The 12,284-nt window shown below is 35.0% G+C and overlaps 2 protein-coding genes across 2 annotated transcripts; both read left to right on the top strand.

Moving 5' to 3' along the window:
• Positions 1-10,019: 10,019 nt before the first annotated feature.
• Positions 10,020-10,525, top strand: LOC111377713. Its single transcript, XM_023000841.1, has 2 exons — positions 10,020-10,289; positions 10,376-10,525. Exons 1-2 carry the CDS (start codon positions 10,020-10,022, stop codon positions 10,523-10,525), a joined length of 420 nt encoding a protein of 139 aa, XP_022856609.1.
• An 18-nt stretch (positions 10,526-10,543) lies between these two features.
• Positions 10,544-11,138, top strand: LOC111377712. Its single transcript, XM_023000840.1, has 2 exons — positions 10,544-10,891; positions 11,010-11,138. Exons 1-2 carry the CDS (start codon positions 10,544-10,546, stop codon positions 11,136-11,138), a joined length of 477 nt encoding a protein of 158 aa, XP_022856608.1.
• The last annotated feature ends 1,146 nt before the right edge of the window (positions 11,139-12,284 follow it).

Below are 12,284 nucleotides of genomic sequence, written 5' to 3'. Positions count from 1 at the left end.
CAACTGTCAAGTGCTGGGTCACTTTGCTCGGGAATGCCCTGAGCCAAAGAAGGTAGCTCTTATAAATATTTCTTTTAGTGATGTTTATGTTTCAAGCAGTGTTATGCCAACTGAATTTTATCCTATGTGGATTGTAGACTCAGGAGAGACAGACTATGTAACTAAGGATTGAGAAGCGTTTGTGGAGTTTCGTTGATTTTTAGCTGGTACAAAGTGGATATACATCGGCAACAATGATGGAGTGGAGGTGAAAGAGATCGGTACATGCAAGTTACATTTATGTGGTGACTGTACTATTCTCCTTCATGATGTCCTACTTGCACCGAGGACACAAAGGAACTTAATTTCCATTGTCATTCTTTTAATGTTAGGTTTCAATTTGAACTTTTGTGGTAAATCTATTCGTATAAACAATGGTGATATATTTTATGGGTCTGGACATGTAGAAGATGGTCTTGTTAGTGTTGAATTGTGATCCAAACACTTATAATTATTATGTTGATCATTGTTTTTCTATGATGTATATTCTTCTTCTTATTCTAAAGATTTGAATGTTGATACATCCGTATGGCATACTAGATTAGAACATATTGGGCAAGAGAGAATGAATAGATTGGCCAAAGAAAGCTTGCTAGGTTCAATCTCTAAGGTTTCGTTACCTACTTGTTAATATTGCCTAATTGAAGAAACAATATGAAAACCATTCGGTAAAGCCTTAAGAGCCGAACTTCCATTAGAGAAAGTCCATTCAGATATATGTGGCTCGATAAATGTGAGGGCAAGATATGGAGCCTTTTATTTCATTACTTTTATAGACGATTTCATGCGGTATAGTTATATTTATTTGATTTCTCATAACTCAGAGGTATTAGAATGTTTTAGACGATATTTAAATGTGGTAGAAAATCAAATAGATAGAAAGGTGAAAGCCTTAAGAATTGATCGAGGACATAAATATCTATCCAAAGTGGTCAAAGAACTTTGTAACGATAAGGGAATTATTAGATAGTTAACTATTCCCAATACATTACAATAGATGGTAAGATCCATGATAGCGCAAGCTAACTTACTCGTCGAAGGTTTTTGAAGTCCACTCATCTTCAAATAGTACTCATCGAAGATTCTTGAAGGAAGAGAAAGGTGAGTCGAGACTTGGGATGAAGACGATAGAACATTGAGAGAATTTTACGTTTCAACCAATTTCTCTCCACCTATCTTCAAATTCAAGATCTGTATAGCTTCTAGGCTCTAGCGTAGTTTTTGACGTATTTGTTGGAAGAAAACAGGTCGCCCATGTGGGATGACCCCACCCGCTTTGCATGGAAATTTATTTTGGAGTGAGGAGTTGAAAATTAAATTGGAAAGTTAACCTCTGTCAGTCAATAACATCCATATATGCTAATGCGATCCCGGGTAGTACGAACGCTACCGAACCCAAAGGAGATTGTCATCGGATCCTAAGAATGTCCAAATATGATCAAAGTTTAGGAATTAACCCACGGACAATGAACCAAGCAACCGAACGTATATTAAACGATCGACCTCTTGATCACAAGGCTTACGAATCTCTTCCGGATTTTTGGATTTGAACTAAGAAAATATGAATCAAGATACCCAACAAGAATGTTACTTGAAAGACCCATAGATTACACAATTCAAAGATTTATACCTGATGTTTTGAATGCCACAAGATGTTTAAATCTTGATAAGTTCGATAAAATTGTTCATTAGGAACAAAGAAATTGAGAAAGTTATATTTCAATTCATATGAAAAGTCTTGTTCTCTACAATATGAAATAAAGTCCCTATTTATATTAAAACCTAAAAACTAGTTTGGAAAGAAATAAAACTTAAAAACCTTAGCTTAATACGAATATTATCCTTCCAATATTACAAAATACCAAATAAAATAGAATCCTACGGAAATTGGGTAACTCACAAGAAAAGGAAACATCGCGTCTCGAAATACACTATGTGGTCGTACAGTGTAATCCAATGCAGTCGTATTGTTCATTTGAAATCCTTCAATTTTGTCTTGGGATTGGTCTATGAGGTCACATGCCTTTTATACTATGCAGTCTCATAGTACTAAATTTGAAACCTCTTTTTCCTTGTGTAGAATTTCATGACGATTCCGGATTGTACTCATGGAGAAAAAATCGATACTCGAGCTGAAAGTCATGCTCGTTTCAATCAACGCTGCTCTTTTTTCCATATATCTTCTAGAACATTGAATCCAATGCACTAAACATGATTCCACCTTCAAGACCAAGATATAAATTGCTATTTGGCTTGTTAACTTTGACATTTTGAAACCCATAGCTCAATCATGATATTAGTTGGTTTTATTAACTTTGTTGAAGTCCTGAACTTGGCTCATATCACTCTTGGAACTTGGCTTGTACATTTCAAGACCTAGAATTCCATGGCTCGATCAAATATCTTAGCACTCTAACGTCCTTAATTAAGCCCAAATTGGTCCGTGGCCTCTCGCCTACAATCATTAATTCTCCAGTAGTTTGGGGCGCATCCCAGATCGCATCATTCCCTCTCTATTCGAGAGGATTTGTCCTCGAATCCGAAGCTTGATGTCCAAATTATAACCTCTATCTTTGATCATGGAAAGAACATGAAATGGTCCGTCTTCTCTCGGATGCAATTTAGACCGCCTTTGAACTCGTATTCACCTTGCTCATAAGTAAATCCAATCTCCTTCACCTGGATCAAAGTGTATACACCTTGACGATTTATTTTTGCAAGTCTGTGGTGATCCCACAACAATTTTATTTTATGAATCTCCTTGCGCTTTCCTTGCATTACTCTGCCTAGGAAATTGCAACAATGTCATCTCCACAGGATGCATGTTTTCCTTCAATTCAGCTTTGTCCTTCAACCCACGGCACATGAAGTCCTTACAAATAAATTCCTTACATGGCCTTTGATATTCCTTTGTCTCCTCGGGAATCACAAAATCGACCTCTGAAAGGTACAAAGATGTTGCTAAGTTTTATCCACCATTTGATAATTAATGACCGGGTCTGGTGGTATTCCAACAGAATTAATTTTCGGGATCAAATCTTCATAAACCTGCAAAATAGAAATATCCAAAATAGGGAGGGAATTATTAGTTATCGCCAACACCTCCTCAACTCCACTCCCCTTTTCATTTAATCCCACTTCCAACACTTTCTTTCATCTCCGAAGACTCTTCCTCCTTTTCAACCCGTAACTCCACTTCCATTTTAACCAAGTCGCCCTTTTTCACTCTCGACTTTCTTTTCACGTTCTCGTGGCCCTTTTCCCTTTTTCTCATAATCAACCACCTCATTATTTTTACCTTTACCCACTTGCACCTTCTGATGATCAATTTGAGAATTTATCAAGTCAGAAATCTCTGCCAATTCCGTTTATAATCCAACCCAGTCCTTTCAATCGATGTACAACCAATATACCTTACAATAGGTATTTTATTTTCCATTGGATACTCAACCCCATAACATCTCCTGGGCATCTCCCCAAATCCCATTTCTCGTCAACTTCTCCTATAATAATTTGGAGCATATGTCTCATCCTAATAGCCCTTAATTCCTCCCAAGTTCAACACGTCTCTCTCCATTCCTTCGCGTAGATGTCGTCAACTCATCCCACCAAATTAAAGCTTAATCCATAAATGAGATCAGAATCAACTTCAACTCTTTCTCCCCGAAATAATCATGGTATTCAAACACTAATTCAACCTTTTCTTCCCACGCCATGTACGCCTCAGGATCTTTCCTAGCTTAAATTTCGAAATTGTCATTTTGATGTCCCCATCAACACCATATCCAACATAATTTATATCCCTTCCTTCATACCTATCACCTCTATTTTTCATTCCCTGAACTTTATCAATGCCATATTCATATGCATCACAATTTTTCATCCTAGTCCCCAATCTATCCTGCCTTCACATATTAGATATTTCTACACATTGATCCCTGTGTAACTTAGCTAACTTCGAAGCAAGCCCACTCATCAAAGCCTCTTGTCGACCCAAACTATTCTCCATATCCACTAGCAACTTCTCAAATCTCCTCATCATTTTTGCGACATTTTGATTTGACTTTCAAACCTGGCTCTTTTTTTTACTCTTTTTTCCTAACTTTTTCAACTTTTTTTTTTCGACAAACTGTATAGAAAATTTGGTTGCAAGCCCGACAAAACAAACAGAAGTTGTTTTGGATACTAAAAAAGTCCAAAGACAACTTTTGAAAATTGAATTGTGTGGTATCCCCATAGGCTCATTTTCGTGGGCTAAATTTTTAAAATCCTACAAAAAAGAAATAACAATACTAGGGAGGGAATTGTTTGCTTTTGTTAATGCCCCTACAACTTCACTCTCCTCTTCACATAAGCTCACTTCCAACCCGCCTTTTTCCTCTGGTAGCTCAATTTCCCTTTTAGCCACTCCTTCACTCTCATTTTTATTTTCTACTTCCATTCTCTCTAGTGGCTTTTCTCCTTCCGTAAATATCCAACTACATTAGGAAGATTTCTACATCGCCTTTCAAGCCTATCCATCCTATTTCCCATCTCCATATCCACCAATAACTTCTCAAACCGTCGAAACATCCTTTCAGTCATACTGATTGATTTTCAATTGAAATGTGAGATTCAAGGACATAAAAGAATTTTGATCTGGAAAAATTTTATTGGAACTTTTATATAAATTCAAGAAAGTGGTTCTCAAATTGGAATTTGACCTGACAAAAAGGATTTTGATTCAAAAAATTAGTCGACAAATTTTTTTGACATACAAATATTTTTTCCCGAACTGTATGAATGAATAATTTTTTTACTCTTGGGATAGAAAAAATCAACAACGACACTGACGCAACAAACAGAAGTTGATTTGGAAGCAAATTGAGTCCAAAAACAACTTCAAAATTTTATTTTTGGGATTTTTATAGATTAAAGACACAAAGAACACCAAAACTGATGCGGGAAAAAAAAAATAAGACTCAACAAAACAAAAGGAAAAGGATACAACCTTGATTTTGGGGCCTAGGCTCTGATACCAAATGATGCGAACCCCGAATAGCAAGATCGATATTGAACTCACAGGATATTAACTCCTGATCCCAAGAAAAGCCAACAATCGAGGTTTGGAACTCAACCCACAATATTGGAACCAAGCAACCAATAATATATTAAATTATTGACCTCTTGATTATGTAAGATTAATGAATTTTACCTCGAATTTTGGATCTGATCCAATAATTACGAACCAAACAACCCACAATAACGGTGTTGTAAAGGACCTTTTAATTACAAATAATTATGTAAATCGCACCCGATTTGTTGAAAGCCACAATATGGTTAATCTTGATAAGTTCAATTTTTGCCCATGGAAGAACTAAGTTTTGAAGCAAAAGTTTCAAGAGAGAAAAGTCTCAATTTTTTATTATCAAAAATCTTATCCCACAATGAAAGAAAACTACAAATATTTATATTAACCTTGGGAATATTGTAAAATTGAAATTAGAGTCCTAAGAATATTAAAATTACCAAAAAAAAGTATTTTAACATAAATAAAACTCTTCCCGAAAAAGGAATTTTTTTTTGCCTCGTCTTAGTACTATGCGACCGCATAGCACAATCGGTTGTGGTCGCATGGTTGACATGTTGAGCCTTTGAAATTTCCCTGCAACCAAAAGCTCAGCTCCATCCTGCGGTTGCATACATTGATCCAACACCTTTTGCCCTTCGACCCCAACATCAAACTTGGACCTTGGCATGTTAACTTCATCATGTTGAATTCCATGGCTTGAACAATTAATTGGCAAGCTTTATCATCCTCAATCGGAACCCTACTTAGTTCAAATATTGATCTCAATACTTTGCCAACATGCGTCAATTCCTTGCACTCTTGAGACGTATCTCAGATTACATGAGACCCTTTCTCTTCAAAATGATCATCCTCGAATCTTGTTCCAAATTGTAGCCCTTGTTCCCAATCAATGCAAGCACGTGAAATCGCCCATCACCTCTTGGATGCAATTTGTACCTCTTTTGAACTCGAACTTTATGTTGTAAGCCCTATCATCTTTACCTGGATCAAGGTGTGTTTGCCTTGACTGGTTAATCCTGCAAGCTTGGAATGCTCTAATAGCAACTCCATCTGATCAATTACCGTGAATTCTCCTTGCTTTACTCGACCCAAGCACTTGTGACAATGTCATTTCCAATGTGTCAACGTTGCCCTTCAGATCATTTTCTTCCTTCAATCCTTTGCATATAAAATTCGACCAATGCCTTTGAAACTTTGTCTTCTCGTAGATAAGGAATTTCCTTATTTCAGGGGACAATGCCTGGTAAGACATGCTATCTTTACACTCGTTATTGACATCATTTCCTTCTCCTTCTCCTTCTCCTCCTTTACCTTTCCTCTCTGTGTATCAATATATGTGTTATGGCAAGCCTTGGTAATCCTTAAAATAGCTTTTTAACTAGTGTATACATAAGATTCCATTTGTAGTCTTGAAAATGTTTCGATATTGAGAAGTTGCTCTGTTATAATTAATAATTTATATTTTAAAAAGCCACAAGGAATAATTTTGAAAGTTTATAAGGTTTTTATATTATTATATTATTTCCTTATTCTGGTTTTTTTCTTATTGAACTTCTGTACCGGCTAAATTTGAGTTCTCGCTTTATCATTGACATCTTGTTTAATTTTTTATATTTCATAAATATGTTCAACATGGTATACTGTGTCCTTTATTTTATAATTTTTTTGCATTCAAAAAATAAGTCTTCTGCATGTCAAGCACCTACAATTTGGCACTTTTACAACTTGTCTTTGCACATTTTTTGCACATGTTCAACGAGACATGTGAAATGCAGGATATTGTTTAAATCATTTTCATCTTTATGCTTGTTTCACATATTACGATACAATAGAAGAATCGCTAATTTATGCATTTATCATATGATGTTTTTGAAATTGATAAATTTGGCTGCAAGTTTTGCACACAGGTAGAACATAAAATGTCATATTTTTCATCCATTAATGTTGGCATTTTGTGATTAATTGATGCCTAAATGTATTGAGTACTCTTATATTTTGATTTAGGTCGCAATTGGATGATGATGGCAGAAATTAGAAGAAAAGAGCAAAAATGACTAAAGTGAAAGGAATCAAAAGTTGAAGGACTAAAATGTAATTATCTAAAAGTTAAATTGGAAGGCAAAACGAATGAGTGAAAGATTTAAAGGTCAATCGATGGAAGACTCAAAGTGTTGGGAGAAGGAAAACAAGAAAAAGAGGCCAAGAAGAGAGAAGATGAAAGTTCAGGGATAAAGTTGCAAAGAATCCATAGATTTGACGAGCGATGGAATGACGATTCAAGAGTTTTAGAGGTCAAATTGAAGAGAAAAGAAGTGAAAAGAATGAAATACAATCAAAGTATAATCACACTTTAATTTCCAATGGAAAAAGTTATGCATCGGTTTTTAGCATATATTGAGACCCATTTTTGACATAGTAAACGATTGAATTGGAAGATGACATCTGAATCAAAGTTCTAGCCCTTTCAATTTAATTTCCAATGCATCTTGAATCACTTTAACTGAACATCAGGAGAGAAAGTTATGACAAAAATACTAAATACTATTTGGCTGTTGGAATCATGCCTAGGTGCTCGCCTCAACCGAAAAAGAGACGCCCGAGGCTCCCCAAAATAGCTAGGCGCGTGCCTCAAGAGAAATTTGGGAAAATTCTTTCTTTACTTATTCGATTTTGGTAAGCAATCTCGTTGGCGTCCTTTAAATACCAAAACACAACCAGAACTAAGGAGAACGCCCCAACACTATTTTTCTCTCTTCATGCCGAAAATCTATGATGTGAAACTAATTTTCTCATACTTGGTCGAGGATATTGAAGCCTCGGAATCTATACAACTGTGAGATCGAATTGTTTTATTAGTTTAATTCATGGTTTTGAGTATTGAACATTCTTTTGTATTTATTTTCAATGATTGTTATGTTTAATTGCTAGGAGATTTACTAGTTTATTATTCATCATAATCTATTGCTAAGTTAAACATCAAATCCGTAATTTTTTGGTTGATTTAACTTGTGAAGCAACTAGGATTAATAATTTGTTGGTTTGAAAATTTTTAAATCTTAGGAAGAATGTTTGAATAGGTTAAATGTAAACGCGTGGCTTGTGTTAACTAGTTCATCAATTTCTCTAATACGTAAAGCTGTTATTGAATTAAATCTTAGTGCTTGTCTATGGTTATTTGATAATTAGGATTAGTTAGAAGGTCGTTGCCCTAACTAATTACACTTAAGGAGGAACAGGAAATTAATTTGAATGGTAATTATTTTTCCAACGATGAATATCAGAAAATATGAATTGATTCACACTTGCATCCATGATTAATTATAAAAATTTCGAAGGTGGATATTGACTCATACCAAGGTTAGTTTTATTGATTAATTTAAATCGTTGAGTGCGTTGTTATTGATTGCTTTTATTGAAGTTGATTTTAATAACGTTAAAACACCCCCCTAAAACATTGTTTATTTGGCATAGAAATAAATCAGTCACTTTTTGTGGGATTGACCCTTACTTCCACTATTACGTTAATTTTAAGAAGTATCGATTTTAATTTGGATTGCCTACGACAACACGCATCAAATTTTGGTGTCATTGCCAGGGAGTTTATTTTTTTGCTTTTTATTTGTTTCATTAGTTTTTGTTTAAAAAAAATTGTTTATTTTGTTATTTTGTTTAGTTTAGTTTAGTTTTTTCTTTCTTTTTGCTTCCTTGATTGTTTATGCCCATAAATCGACCCTCTAACCAAGGTGATTTGTAGTACTATCCAAAAATAGAAACAACTTGTAGGTTCGGATTTGCAGGAACAACCTTTACGCATTACTTTTTCTACTTTAGATGCTGCCACTACTTTTGAACTTAAATCTGGACTAATTTATCTCTTTCCCACTTTTCATGGCCTTACAGGTGAAGAACCCCACAAACATCTAAAGGAAATTCATGTGGTCTGTAAAAGCATGAAACCTACAAGAGTTACTAAGGAGCAAATTAAATTGAGGGCTCTATTATCTTCCTTCTGGAAGTATTACCACATGGAATGAAATGAAAAGGCTATTTCTAGAAAAATACTTTCCAGCTTCAAGGGCAACAAATATTAGAAAAGAAATTTGTGGAGTGAGGCAGGACAACAGGGAATCTCTACATGAATATTGGGAGCGTTTAAAGAAATTGTGTGCAAGTTGCCCCCATCACTAAATTAGTGAACAACTTCTCATCCAATATTCCTATGAAGACCTTCTACCCATGGAACGAAGTATGGTTGACGCTGCAAGTGGAGGAGCATTGGTGGATAAAACTCCTGAGGGCGCAAGAAACTTAATTGCGAACCTGGCAACCAATTCTCAACAGTATGGCACTAGACTCGACACTCCTTCTAAAAGTGTCAATAAGGTAAATATCTCATCCCTTGAACAATAGATTTTGAGTCTAACTACTCTTGTTCGACAAATGTCTACATGTGCTATGCAAATAGCAAAGGCGTGTAGAATCTGTTCAATGCCAGAGTATCCAACTAATATGTGCCCAACTCTTTAAAAAGACTCTGATGAACAAGTTAATGCAATAGGCAGTTTTCCTGGACAACCATAAAGGAATTATGATCCTTACTCAAACACTTATAATCCAAGATTGAGGGATTACCTTAATCTTAGCTGTGGGAACCAACAAGTGAATCAAACAAAATCATCCAAACTTCGAGCAATACAGGCAACCATACCCTCCTAGACAACAACAGGACAATACTTCAAGTTTAGATATACCTTTAGAAGATATTGTTAAGTCTCTTGTTACTAACACTTTGCAATTCCAACAAGAAACAAGGGCAAGTATTAAAAGTTTGGAGAATCAAATAGGTTAAATGGCAACTGCAATCAACAGGTTGGAAGCATAAGGTTCGGGAAAATTACCCTTTCAAACAATGGTTGATCCAAGGGAAAATGTAAGTGCAATCTTGCTGAAGAGTGGCAAGAAAGTTGAAATTTCAAGGGGAACCCCTACATCATTGGAGCAAGAAAAGAAGAAAGATGTCCTTGAAGAAAAGAGTGTTCCCAATGACAATGGCGTACCTAAGCCCAAGTTTTCACCCATTTCTGCGTATGAACCGGCACCTCCTTTCCCTCAAGCTTTAGTAGAACCCAGGAAAGATGAACATAATCATGAACTTTATGAAGCTTTCCGTAAATGTAAGGTAAACATTCGATTGTTGGATGCTATTAAAAAAGACCCATTTATGCTAAGTTCTTGAAGGAACTATGTACTCTTAAAAGAAAATAGAAACTTAAAAGGTGTGAAAAGATAAACGTAGGAGAAAATATTTCTGCAATCATTCAAAGAAATCTCCCTACAAAGTGCAAAGATCTAGGCATGTTTAGCATCCCTTGCACGATAGGTAACACTAGGTTTGAAAAGACCATGTTAGACTGAGGAGCTTCTATTAATGTCATGCCATACTCTGTATATACTTCTTTAAAACTTGGACCTTTGAATGAAACTGGTGTCATAATTCAACTAGTTGATAAATCTAATGCCTATCCTAAGGGTGTAGTTGAGAATATTATCGTGAAAGTTAATGATTTGGTTTTTTCTGCTGACTTCTATGTGTTTGATATGGGATATGGTGATCAAACTATCCCCATTTTGCTTGGAAGACCATTCTTAAGAACATCCAAAGCAAAAATAGATTTTTATAGTGGCATTCTTACTATGGAATTTGATGATAAAATCAATGAATTTAACATTTATGATGCCATGAAACATCCTGATGAAACTAACCCTGTTTATTCTATTAAAGTATTGATAATTTAGAAAAGGAAGTTTAGAACCTGATGAAAATAATGCAGTGAAAGTTACCATTGATAAGCATATTGAAGATGTGAATCAGAAGTTACCCTCGAATATTGCCTTGCAGGAAACCATTACAACATTGAATCCTTCTCCAAAGTCACCAAAATCAGGTAAAAGTTCGCATATTGTTTTGCCAATTGTTAATAAGACGCCTTTCTATACAGGTTTCCAAATGGATGAGGTGAAAACATAGTAACTTGGGAACCCAATTGATGTCGGTTGAGGAAGGAAGCAATAAGTCTAACTACAATATATACGAAATGAAGATGTTGAGAGGGGAAATATAGTAATTTTGGATTTGATCTAACTAAAATATTACAAGCGTTAATTGATTGGTTACTTTTGGTGTAGCCACAAATTTCGCCTTGTCGACGCAGGTTATTATTTTGCATTACTAAAATATTTTTATTTTTCTGTGACTTTCTACTTGCTGTGTTAGTGAAGATATCACTCTCATTCTAGATTGTTGAGCCCAAATATTGTTCTATAATACATTTCATTGAGTATTACATCATTCAGTTATATATTTTAAAAAGTAAACTTATATATGTATGTAAAACAAATGAATGGCAACTGTTATGAATTGATCGTAGGATAATGACAATAATTAAATAAACAGGAACAAAATAAGAATACAAAAATTTATGAGAAAATCTGAGATGGAAAAAAAACCATAGGCAGAGGAGAGAATTTCACTATAATCAATAGCAATTGTATTTACAACAAGATCTAACTACTCTTAATTAAGATAGCTTTCAAGATGTTGTATGAATTGTTCTCTCGATAATACAAGTCATGACTAATATATATATATATATATATATACCTAGAAATTAGGTTGTAGATGCATAAGAGTTTAGAAAACGCATCAAAGAACAAAATGGGCTTGGGCTGAATAACCTTGTCACTCGAGCGACATGCTAGTGGTAGGTAGGCGAGAGCTCCACTACTCGAGTGATAGGCATGCATCACGTCTCGAGAGAAATTTGCAGGCACCACTTGAGTGTCTAGCTAGTGGCAGGCTAGCAAAAATCAATAATTTTGTTCTCTTTCAAGACCACTTAACCAAAACTCCAATACCCACTAGAATTTGAAAGTCAAACTACAACATATCTCTATCTTGAACAAAATTCTAATACATGGAATTTCATAACACATCTCTAAAGCAAACACCACTACTCTTCTTCCAAACAAGCTCCAATGGGTTAGATCAATGATAAACACCAAGTTCTAGTAATGCTCAAACTTAGTAATTGGAAGTAATTTTGTCAACATATCAGCAAGGTTATCTTTATCAACCTTGCTCATTACAATATCACCATGAGCAATCACTTCACAC

Source organism: Olea europaea, unplaced genomic scaffold (assembly GCF_002742605.1).
Source record: "Olea europaea var. sylvestris unplaced genomic scaffold, O_europaea_v1 scaffold1711, whole genome shotgun sequence".
NCBI classification, from domain to species: domain Eukaryota; kingdom Viridiplantae; phylum Streptophyta; class Magnoliopsida; order Lamiales; family Oleaceae; genus Olea; species Olea europaea.
The sequence above is the reverse complement of the archived record's forward strand: the minus strand, read 5'-3'. Positions and strand labels throughout refer to the sequence as shown.

Bases quoted from the DNA above. Each gene is read 5' to 3' on its own strand.
- LOC111377713 (XM_023000841.1), top strand. From the start codon at position 10,020: ATGGTTGATCCAAGGGAAAATGTAAGTGCAATCTTGCTGAAGAGTGGC. The intron at 10,290-10,375 runs GTAAACATTCGA...AAAAGAAAATAG, and splicing joins AAGCTTTCCGTAAATGTAAG to AAACTTAAAAGGTGTGAAAA.
- LOC111377712 (XM_023000840.1), top strand. From the start codon at position 10,544: ATGCCATACTCTGTATATACTTCTTTAAAACTTGGACCTTTGAATGAA. The intron at 10,892-11,009 runs GTATTGATAATT...ATTGCCTTGCAG, and splicing joins ACCCTGTTTATTCTATTAAA to GAAACCATTACAACATTGAA.